Source organism: Vanellus vanellus (assembly GCF_965231255.1).
Source record: "Vanellus vanellus genome assembly, chromosome: Z".
Lineage (NCBI taxonomy): Eukaryota > Metazoa > Chordata > Aves > Charadriiformes > Charadriidae > Vanellus > Vanellus vanellus.
Window position 1 is genome coordinate 35137112 of NC_138908.1, and position 12337 is coordinate 35149448.

The 12337-nt window shown below is 39.6% G+C and overlaps 1 protein-coding gene across 1 annotated transcript in view; it reads left to right on the forward strand.

Annotated features, from left to right (window-relative positions):
- The window catches only part of GAK (cyclin G associated kinase), a gene marked incomplete at its 5' end in the record, with an annotated part of 76387 nt that overhangs the window by 44500 nt on the left and 19550 nt on the right, over positions 1–12337 (forward strand). The window contains 6 exons of the mRNA XM_082497487.1: positions 289–411; positions 2303–2436; positions 4456–4650; positions 5708–5825; positions 10084–10163; positions 10508–10701. Of these exons, the coding sequence (XP_082353613.1) occupies positions 289–411; positions 2303–2436; positions 4456–4650; positions 5708–5825; positions 10084–10163; positions 10508–10701 (844 nt within the window). The remainder of the gene's footprint in view (positions 1–288; positions 412–2302; positions 2437–4455; positions 4651–5707; positions 5826–10083; positions 10164–10507; positions 10702–12337) is intronic.

The following is a 12337-nucleotide window of genomic DNA, read 5'->3' on the forward strand; positions in this document are numbered from 1 at the left end:
AAAGCTGTTTTACTTCATTCCTTGCTCTAAGAAAACTTCAGGTGGTACTAATAGTACTATCAGTACTTCAGATAGTTCTGAGTTGTTGATACTTCTAGTGCAGCAGACTATAGACAGCAGAGTTATGTTGCGCTTCATCCTATAAAGTGGTGCTGTAAGACTACTTTTCTTGAGCATCTTGCTTAAGGTCTACCTGAAGGTGCTATTGAAGTGTAAAATTTGCCTCTTACATAAGGTTTGTGCTATGCAAATGTATGTGACTATGTAATCTTGTTTCTCTTGTTTCAGGTTTCTGAATGTGGCTGGCCAGCAAGACGAGCACCAAATCTTCAGAATCTTTATAGCATATGCAAGAACATGCATTTATGGCTGAAACAAGACCAGAAAAATGTTTGCATTGTGCACTGCCTTGTAAGAAACTGGTTGAAATACTAAGTGCTTTGCTTTATCCAGGTTTTAATTGTGAATAAGGATGCTAGTGAGTTTGTGAATGTTGCTGGCTTTTTCTGCTGTGAGGCCACAGGGCAATTCCAGCCTGCTATGTCTTTAGGAAAATTATTTGCATACATTTTCTTCTTAGGCAAACTGGTAGGGTAATGTAGCCCTTGCTTACTTGCATGTAGCATGGACGGCAGTATATAGGAGGGATTAAAGCAAAGCAGCATTTGGGAGAAAGAATCTGCTCTACTATTATAGTGTTTGCTCTATTTTTTTGTTCTTGTTTTTGGAGTGACAGCTGGATGTACACTGCATTTCCCACTACTGTCCATTTGGAATTTAATTTCTATCAGTAGAATTGCAGAAACTGACTATGAGACCTTTGGTGGAACTTGCTTTTGCTGGCAGCAGATTGCTGTGTAACTTCCACTGTTCTCATTCCCCTAGATATAGCCCAAAAAAGCAAGAAAACTCTCAAAGAGCCACCTCATGTCAAACATGGGGGGAAAATGAATTTAAAGAATAATTACTATGCTCAAGATCTGAAAACATGAGGTTACTGTTATGTTTGTGTAAGAGAATTGCGTGTGAAATTTTGACATTCTTATTTTCCTGTGCAGTAATGAAACGTGACAGTAGTTACAATACATATGATGCTTCTGGAAAACATTTAAAACCAGTCCTTTGATACGGTATAGTAGTCTATATGGAATGTCACTCAGTTTAAAAGATGATTTGTTAATCTGCCTTTACGCCACAGTTGCAAAGGGCTTGCTGTGACTTACTTGCTCACCTCTTTGTACAATTTTTTTCCCCTCAGTGTGGTGCTTTAATTTGGAAGTGGCTTTGTAATGCAAATGTACATAAGTTACTGTTTGTCATGCTGAACAATGTTTTTTCATTCTTCCCTTTTATTCATTAATATTTTGTCCTAAGTGCAGGCATCACAGGGTAGGGACCGTGATTTTGTTCCATCTATGTGAAATTTAACCAAAAGGCAGGGTCCAGCCCATAGAATCATAGACTAGTTTAGTTTAGTGACTTCTGGAAATCATTTGGCTTGTTAGTTACACCAGCAGTAATAATAATGATTTGCTGAACTGATCCTTAAAGATCTGGCTCTTATGATAGTCGCAGACCTTCTTTTTATTGGTCTAAGTAATGGTTAGAATAGATGGTTAGCTTTGAAGGAAATGCCTGTTAAAACAAGTTGAGGAAAAACATTTCCTTCTTCCCCATTTCTATACTCATACACCAAATTACTATAAAAAAATCTGTTCCATGTTGTTAGCAAAAAAACTTGAGAGGTCATGTTCTGTCAACCATTACCTCTTCTGAATCTTTGGCCTTTTATAAAATAGGGATGAGTCTGTGATATGTGTAGCTGTGGTCCATGTGGAAAGAGGTTCAGTGTTTTAATTTTCTTGTCTTAGTTTTGTGGCAAGCTATTCTTCGCAGAAGACTAAAGAGTTTAGTATGGCTTATTTCTTCTGAATTCATAAGACTTCTCTTGTAGAAGTCCATAGTTATCAGCCAAAAATAGCGCTGAACGGGGATTTAAGGTAGCAGCCAGAAAACAAACTTAAAAATGGGTGTTAGTGACAGCAAGGTAGTAAACATCAATTGAAAATTTCAGTCTTAAGCTAAAATGATTGTTCATATTTGAGACAGCAGATATGTAGTTTCTTTTGTATTGTGTGAAAAACAAATGAAAACATTTAATTCAGATACAAACTTCAAATCTAATGATTGCACTAGACCTTGGATTTTATTACATTAAATAAGGAGATAGCATGTTCTTCAGTAACTTCTGTAATGCTTTTTCCACTAGGTTTAACAAAGTTACAAATTTTTTTTTTTGTAGGATGGAAGAGCAGCATCTGCTGTTGTAGTTTGTTCTTTTTTGTGTTTCTGTCGTCTCTTCACTACTGCTGAAGCTGCAGTTTATATGTTCAGTATGAAACGCTGTCCTCCTGGCATTTGGCCTTCTCATAAAAGGTACAGTATCTGTCTGTAGGGTACTGTTGAAGCAAGTAGTTCTGCAATTGTGAATATGCTACAGTTTTTACAGGATGCTTTTTAGGACGAAAAGTTATTTCAATAGTGTCTGTGTTTGAACAGCAGAATACTTGGAAAAATTGATGTACCACGAGCAGAGAAGGTAGTTCTGAATTTTGTGAGCCTTTAAGTTACTCATGATGTTCTTATCAAAAGTGAATGATGTCCTGTAGTGAAGAAATGTTAGGAGTGAAATCAAGGGTATGTAGTGCTTTTGAATGCTTTCTTAAGTATAAAATCCTTTTTCACATGTTTAAGACTTATTCCATGTTTACTAGTTTATTAAAATAGCTTTTACTTTTTTTGCTATATTAGAATATACTTTTACTGTTGGCAATCCTAAGCACAAATACGGGCTGGGTACAGAATGGATTGAGAACAACCCTGAGGAGAAGGACTTGGGGGTGTTGGTGGATGAGAAGCTCAACATGAGCTGGCAATGTGCGCTCACAGCCTGGAAAGCCAATTGTATCCTGGCCTGCATCAAAAGAAGTGCAGCCAGCAGGTTGAGGGAGGTGGTTCTACCCCTCTGCTCTAGTGAGACCCCACCTGGAGTGCTGCATCCAGCTGTGGAGTGCTCAGCACAAGAACACGGACCTGTTGGAGCAGATCCAGAGGAGGGCTAACAAAGGTGATCAGGGGGCTGGAGCACCTCTCCTATGAGGACAGGCTGAGAGAGTTGGGGTTGTTCAGCCTGGAGAAGAGAAGGCTCTGGGGAGACCTTATTGCGGCCTTCCAGTACCTAAGGGGGGCCTACAGAAAAGCTGGAGAGGGACTTTTTGCAAGGGCGTGTAGTGAGAGGACGAGGGGGAATGGCTTTAAAGTGGAAGAGGGTAGATTTAGCTTAGATATTAGGAAGAAATTTTTCACTCTGAGGGTGGTGGGGCACTGGAACAAGTTGCCCAGAGAAGTTGTGGAAGCTCCATCCCTGGAGCTGTTTAAGGCCAGGCTGGATGGGGTTTTGAGCAACCTGACCTAGTGGGAGGTATCCCTGCCTATGGCAGTGGGGTTGGAACTAGGTGATCTTCAAGGTCCCTTCCAACCTAAACCATTCTACGATTCTACTGTGTCAGAATATTGCATGTTCTGTGGAAAGACCAACAATGATTTCTGTCAATCTTTTTCTATTTAGGTAATAATGTGTGCTGCTTTTAAAAGGAGTGCATGCAGACTTGACTTTCATATACTTCGACAAATGTTTTAAACAAATAATTTGGTTTAATTTGATAGGTCTTATAACAATAAAATCTCAGTAGCAAGTGACACTACTAGTAAGGGTGTTTCCTACAAAAACAGTTAGATTTAGAAAGGATTAGTTTAAATATAAATGACAGATTTTCTTTTAATATATTTAATGGGTCTTTTACAAGATAACTGATATTAATGAGGATAAATTTGAAGTCTTTAGGCAGCTTTGAGCTACTGGCTTCAGAACTGCTGTGCAACTTGGGTCCGTTGTGTGTAAGATACAAAATAAATAGTTCTCCTAGCTTGGTGAGGTGTAGTTTGGCCTTTGGAAGGACTGGCTTGTTTGGTTTAGAAGGGAATATATGTAAAGCTGTAGGCCTAAAGCAACATCTGGAATTGTCTGGAAGGTGGGACACAGGTGCAGATGAGTTCAGATGCAGTGATGTACGCAATTTTCTGGGCAGTATATTTTCCTGTTGTGATGTAGCAATCGGCCTTTTGTACAGAAACTGTGTTGCTGTCCTTAAATTGAGGGGTTGGCTAGGGTTCATAAATATTTATCTCTGTTTCTATTTCATTTTCCTCTTGTGAAATTCTATCAGACTTAAAAATCTGCTTGCTGGAAGTGCTAATAAGTGTTCCCAGTGTTTTACTGTTACCACTTGTCACTACTTAGTGTCTGGATATGAACAGAAGTAACTCAAACTCTGTGTTCACCCATTTTTAGTGTTTGGTTCTCTGGCTAAATAAGTATCTTTTTGCCTTTGGCAGATACATTGAATACATGTGTGACATGATGGCTGAAGAACCCATTATTCCTCACAGCAAGCCCATCCTTGTGAGATCAATCATTATGACTCCAGTTCCTCTTTTCAGTAAGCAGCGTAATGGCTGCAGGCCTTTTTGTGAAGTTTATGTGGGAGATGAGAGAGTAACCACTACCTCCCAGGAATATGACAAAATGAAGTAAGTACAGGTCATGAATTTCACTGAAATAGCACATTATGTTTTTCTAGACAAACTTAAATATGAAGTCCTTACTGTGAGGAGAAAGCATGGTTTTGCATGTGCCAGTTGAGCAGAAAGCATCTTTACTGTCTGGAACAGCTCCTCTGTCCCTTTTAGCTGATCTTGAAAGGTAAATTGTGGGGAAGAGACAATGTGGTTATAATAGCAGCTTGGATCTGTTCCTGTAGAAAGTGGGACTGATAGTGGGGCTGACACAGGAAAGCAGAGGTAAGCAAGCAAGGTAAGCACTGGGAAGCAGAGGTAAGCAAGACCCTTTTTCCTCTCACTCCATGCGATATAAACTAGGAAGATTGATCCCTAGCGTATGTGTACTGAACTGAACATCATGTCTCAGTCATGGAAACAGTAAGGATCCCCCAAGCACAGTATCTGTAAGGGGAGTGCTTATTAGCACCTGTACAGCACTGGTGTCTGCTGTTGCAATACAGCACCGGTGTTGCAAATGGTACAAGCAGTACTAGGTGCGGATAGTCACAGACAGAGGAAAGATGAGAGAATACCAAAGTTCTTCTAGCTTTCCTATAAATCCAAGCCCCATAAGGACTTCAGTGAATTTGGAGACAGCAGGAACAGAAACAGCTGTGGGGTGTAATAACATTTTGCCATCTTTTTTTTACTACCACTATCCCTCAGTGGGAGTCCTAACATATCACAGCAGTGCAGCTGCAGTTTCTTTTTGCACCTGAACTGCTTCCTTCTTAATACCATCTCTCTTGTATTTCCTAGCGGCTCCTTGAAGACATGTTTTTCCCTATTTGATTTGAGAACTATAGGTCTAAATAGGTCTGCTGCTCTGCTGTAGGCAACTGTTAATCCCGTTTTTAGAGCTGCTTTTGAGTTTTAATCATTTAGAGCTAATTCCTTCTCTGTAATCAGAACCCGAAGCAGACTTTTATGAGTTGCTATTGAAGGCCTCGGAGAAACCAAACTAAACATAACATCATGGACTATTTTTTTAAAAATGAAATAAACTGTGGTTATGGTTTTTCTTCAGGGAGTTTAAAATTGAAGATGGGAAAGCAGTAATTCCACTAGGCATAACAGTCCAGGGAGATGTTCTCATTGTGATCTATCATGCCAGGTCAACACTAGGAGGCCGACTACAAGCCAAGGTAATGATAAATTTAACAGCCTACATGGAGGATTTGCTTTTTCTCATTGCAGTTTTGTATCATACTTGTATTTGTGATCTCATTAAGCTTTATTTGCTCTTACTTGTTCACAAAGAAATGTGTGAGGTTTTCATGTACTTGGGAATTCAGCCTTCTCAAGCCTAGTAGCGTGTCCATTCTTCATGCTCTGCATGTAGATGCTTTGGTAAGCATTTCTGGAAATTATTTCAGTAGTAATAGTTACTATATTTTTATGGAAGGCCTCTGGCCAGGTTTTTGAGGCAGTGACTGTTATCTGATAAGTTGCATGACAAGACAGAACTTTTTAATTCAGTATGCACACATTGCAACCCAAGGGAAAATACTATTCAATAGAAAAGTGGAATTCCAGGGACTGCCTATGAAAAAGAGGCTAGAAAAATTCATATGGTTTTGTACCCTATTTCTAGAGCACAGTTGGGTTTTTACAACTGATTTTTCTTGCTGGTCTTTGTTCTCCTAGGGAGAATGCATGTTTTCTTTCTTAATTCAACTGTGGATGCAAATGTATTGCAAGATCACAAAAAACTTGCTAATGAAGCCTGTCTTCAAATTTTAAAAAACATCATTTTTTTTTCTCCAGATGAGTAACCCAAATTAAACTTGGACATCCATGTAAAAGATAGGAAGTGGTAGTGCAAAGTTTAGGATAACCTGCAACATTGTGAAAATTGATCCAAAGGTTCTTCAGACAGTTTCTATATGTTTGGGGCAAACAAGCATATTCATACGTATCTACTGTACTGAAATACGATTTTCCCTGTTTTTTCTACTTTGTATGTAGAAAGGTGAGTATAAAATCTTGTCATGTTACAGAGGTTCCAGACTTTTTCACAGTGCAATGGGCCAGATCTTCCAGACAACCCTAAAACTGAAAGCTTAGTGAAATGATTCTCTAATGCACAAAAATAACTAGTGTATGGTTTAAGGTCATCAGTGAAGTCATTCAACTGGGGAAAATTCAGCCAAGGTTAGCTTATACTTCTTGTGCAATCTTAATTTCAATGATGATAGGGGTTTTTTGATGTGGTTTCTCTGACATTTATTCACTGATTGGAAAAGATCAGAATTTTCTCATCTATCTGCTATAACACATAATACAGCAACAGTGTTTGTGATGATCCTGGTTTGGAGCTTTGATGGAACAATATTTAATGTATCCTTAGTTTTATGTACACTAAATTGCCCCGTGAAGCTCTCGGCAGAACACTTAAGGAGGTGAACCACCATGTTTCAATATTGCAGTTAAGTGCCTAGAGCAGTAGGTTGTGATTGTCTCCTACTTCCTCAGTTAGTTTGAGAGGATTTAGTTTATCTTCTAGGAAATGCCTTGCACAGCAATGGTTTAAGAAAACTGATTTAATAGGGTGTTAGGGTTTTCATATGTAGGTCAGGATAGGGGTGGATGGATCAGAGAAACTCCAGTATGGCCATGTCTCTTGTACTGAGTAGCCCAGCGCTGGGCTCCTCAGTACTTAAGATGTGACCTCACCAATGCTGGGTAGAGGGGAAGGATCACCTCAACCTGCTGGCAATGCTTTGCCTGTTACTTGACTTCTGGTTATGATGTTCAATACATGCTTATTTACAACGAAAGCTTTCATAATTCAGTTTTATTATATCATATTTACTGGACTATTACTGTGTGACTTCCTTTGTAAGGGCAGGCAAGACTATTCCACATGTGTTGTAGCTAAAGCCACAGGGAAAATACATTGTGGATTTATCAGTTTGCTGTAATTTGGGTTTGTGCAAAACCAGGAGCTACATGAATCTTCTATAGTAGCATTTTTGGGATTCTCACATATGCTGATTAGGCATGGGAAAGTAGTTTTTCTGTTAGCAGAAGAAAGAGTTGGGGAAGTTGAATGGTTATAATGAATCAATTTGGAAAAGCCTTATAATTCCATCTGGGATTAATGGTTGGCTTGAAGTTGCACAGGAAAAAGCACTTTGCATGTCATATGAAGTCTCCTTTTAAATGTGCTACACTTAAACTCTTCTGAATGGACTCCTTTATATATGACATATAGTTCTTGAGTAGCATATTGCACAATGAGTTTTTCTGTGTGTGTGTTACTTAGAAAAGCAATAAATGTTATGCATTTTCAGCCTCTAGAACAGGGTCTGGAAATATTTAGTGGACTTTGATAGTCTGAGGTTAATGATAGGAGGTATCTGCTTCTGGTACTAATAGGTTTATCTGAGTTCTATCTTAAACTGCATTTAAATCTCTCAAGATAAAGTATACATGGAATTAAACTAAAATGGTAGCAAAAACCCCACTCTAAAATATCATTCTGTAAGTATGTCAGCAAGAAAAGAAAGACTAGGGAAGATGTGGGCCCTTTCCAAAGGGAAAGTCAAGAACTGGTCACCCAGGAAAGAGACAAAGCCAAGGTACTCAACGAGTTTTTTGCCTCAGTCTTCACTGGCAAAGACTGCAGCCACACTACTCATGAGGAAGAAGGCAAAGGCAAGGACTGGGGAAATGAAGAACCACCCACTGTAGGCAAAGACCAAGTATGAGACCACCTGAGGAACCTTAAGGTGCACAAGTTCATGTGACCTGATGAGATGCCTCTGTGGGTTCTGAGGGAACTGGCAGACAAAGTTGTTAAGCCACCATCCGTCATATTTGAGAAGCCATGGCAGTCTGGTGAGGTTCCTGCTGACAGGAAAAGGGGAAACATAACCTCTATTTTCAAAAAGGGGAAAAAGGAAGACCCAGGGAACTACAGGCCAGTCAGTCTCACCTCTGGGTCTGGCAAGATCATGGAGCAGATCTTTTTGGAAACTCTGCTAAGGAACTTAGAAAAAGAGGAGGTGATTGGTAGCAGCCAACATGGCTTCACCAAGTCACCAAGGGCAAGTCATGCCTGACAAATACTGTGGCCTTCTATGAGGGAGTTACAGCAAGTAGTGGACAAGGGAAGAGCAACATATGTCATCTACCTGGACTTGTGCAAAGAGTTTGGCACTGTCCCGCATGATAGCCTGGTTTCTAAATTGGAGAGACATGGATTTGACAGACGGATGGCTCAGTGGATAAGGAACTGACTGGACAGTCGCACTCAGAGTTGTGGTCAATGGCTCGATGTCCAAGTGGAGACCAGTTATGAGTGGCATTCCTCAGGGGTCAGTACTGGGACCAGTGCTGTTCAACATCTTTACTGGTGACATGGACAGTGGGATCAAGTGCACTCTCAGCAAGTTTGCCGGTGATACCAAGCTGTGTGGTGAGGTAGACACACAGGAGGAGAGGGATGCCATCCAGAGGGACGCCATCCAGAGGGACCTGGACAGGCTGGAGAAGTGGGCCCATGCCAACCTCATCAAGTTCAACAAGGCCAAGTGCAAGGTTATACATCTGGGTCGGGGCTGTCCCAAGCACAAATACAGGCTTGGTGGGGGATGGCTGGAGAGCAGCCCTGAGGAGAAGGACTTGGGGTGCTGATTGATGAGAAGCTCAACATGAGCTGGCAATGTGCAACTGCAGCCCAGAAAGCCAATCGCATCCTGGGCATCAGAAATATGGTCAGCAGGTCGAGGGAGGTGGTTCTGTCCCTCTGCTCCGCTCTGGTGGGACCCCACCTGGAGTACTGCATCCAGCTGTGGAGCCCCCAACACAGGAAAGACATGGACCTGCTGGAGCAGGTCCAGAGGAGGGCCACAAAGGTGATCAGAGGGCTGGAGCACCTCTCCTATGAAGACAGGCTGAGAGAGTTGGGGTTGTTCAGCCTGGAGAAGAGAAGGCTCTGGGGAGATCTTATTGCAGCCTTCCAGTACCTAAAGGAGGCCTACAGGAAAGCTGGAGAGGGACTTTTTGCAAGGGCGTGTAGTGAGAGGACGAGGGGGAATGGCTTTAAAGTGGAAGAGGGTAGATTTAGCTTAGATGTTAGGAAGAAATTTTTCACTCTGAGGGTGGTGGGGCACTGGAACAAATTGGCCAGGGAAGTTGTGGAAGCTCCATCCCTGGAGCTGTTTAAGGCCAGGCTGGATGGGTCAACCTTTGAGCAACCTGACCTAGTGGGAGGTGTCCCTGCCTATGGCAGTGGGGTTGGAACTAGGTGATCTTCAAGGTCGCCTCCAACCTAAACCATTCTATGATTATATGATTTTAATACTGAAAATACTTTGCATTAAATTAAAGGCAGAACGCTATGCATACTGTTCTTGTGGATTTATGCAGTTTCCCTGTACTTCTTGTTTTCAACAGATGGCTTCAATGAAGATGTTTCAGATTCAGTTCCACACAGGTTTTGTGCCCCGAAATGCCACCACAGTGAAATTTGCCAAGTATGTTGACAACTTTTTGTAAGACATTGGAAGAAGTTTTCTTTGAAACTGTTTATCATGCCAAAAGAACATACGGTAGCAGGAGGAAATATAGTCAGTGTAGGAAGTAGATGACCTTGATTGCAATAAGATTCTTCTGTTTTCTCGTCTCAAATATTTTGTTCACAGATGAAAAAAAAAAATTCTGTACCAAAGTATCACCTGTTTAAAATGTATGGAAAAAATAAACAAATATAGCATATTTTAAACCTTATACTAACTGCTTTAAAATTTTGTCTTGGACTGCAGTGATTTAATCTAGTTAGTAATCGGTATCAAGAATCTATTTTTCTGCATCTTTGCAGGTATGATCTGGATGCCTGTGACATACAAGAAAAATATCCTGATTTATTTCAAGTCAATCTGGAAGTAGAGGTGGAGCCCAGAGATAGACCTAGCTGTGAACAGCCACCATGGGATAACATGAATATAAAGGGACTGAATCCCAAGATCCTTTTCTCCACCCGAGAAGAACAACAAGAGATTTTATCAAAATTTGGTAATGAATCTCTTGAACAACTAGAGAACATGATAAAGTCTCTAATGTACTTGGTGTGTGTCTGTTGTTTCACTTCTGATATTCCTTTAAGTGAAAGACATTTAAAAGGTTGTTTTTTTTTTTTTAAATATCACTTAAAAAATTGTATTGCACGAAGGAGTAGAAATTATCCTTCAGTAATGGATTATAATTATCCTTGTCTTACCTCCACTGTCATTACATTTGCTTGCTTTACAGCTATGGATATGCTATTTGCAGGGATTTTAGCAAACGGAATTGTGACAGCCAGGATTTGCAGGCAAAATGTCTTGAAAGAACTATATTTGTCTAAACTGGCATCATTATCACTTCACTCAAAATCACCTGAGCATTCCTCACAAATGGTCTTAACTAAAAATGTTTCTATCGAAGTCTTTCTTATGTATATCCAAGTAATGTAATACAATTTCTTAACTTTTTGTAGTCTAGTCCAGCAGATATTTAATTTTTTTAATACTATGTATTCTGTGCTTCATCTGTAGATAACTGCATTAATTCCAGTTAGTGCCATTCAGTATCTTCTCCTGGTATCAGTAATTAGCTTTGACATTTTCATTAAAGTTCTTAAACCTTCTCTGTGATTCCAGAATAAAAAGCATGGTGGAGATTACTGTAGTGATTTTAGTATACCATACATGAGATATTACTCTCTGCTCTTAACATGGTACACCTTAAATTATATTTCTTGTGATACAAGGTAGTTGATTCTGTTTTACTTTTTTTTTTTTTTTTTAGCAGGATACATTTGGTTTGTGTTATGATTTTGGTAATTTTCTGTTTAACTTTAGTGTATGTAGATTTTTAAAAATCCTACTGTGAATACAATCTTCAGCTCATTGGAGTTAAGGTGTGTCATTGATAATGAGGATCTGCAAAAATGACTTTTTTTTTTTTTTAAGTCACTTTCTTTTTCTGATTGATAAATGAAATGTAAGGGTTTCAAATTCCGTTGAAAATATTTCTTAAAACTGGTGGGAAGGGAGTAGTACAAAAGCAAGTGCTGTGAACTGGTTTTATAAAACTTGCCTTATTAAAAATGAATTTTCACTATTTCATTAATCATGATCTTTCAAGTAAGTTTTCTGAGACACACTGTTTTTCAGCATCTCTGTAAGCTACAAATGAGTATGTAGAAGGAAGGTGAAAAAGTGCTCAACCAGTTTGGTATTTAGGTTTAGACAAATAGCTTTCTCCTAGGCATTCATCCCATTCTTTTCAAACAGTGGATGAACACATTAATTTAGGGAGTCTTCTTAGTTGCCTTGAGGAAACCTTTTTGAGAGATGATATAGCAGGTAACTGAATAAGCAGTAGGTAACTCAGTCCAACTCAGTCTTACACAAGAGTCTGATCTAATATCTGATCTCAATAAAATAAGAAAAGTAAGGAGTAGTTAATCACAGCACACTGTGTCACTTAACTCATTTGAGGTGTTTGTTAACAGCTCCATGTTCTTCTCTGGCTTTACACTCTGGGATTTCTCTATAGCTGCATTTGCTCTTTTCTTTTCTGTTCCTTATTGCAGACGTTGTTCATAGCTCTTGCATATTTTAGGGAACAGTTGGTACAAGTGAGGTGTTATTTATATTTGTATGAA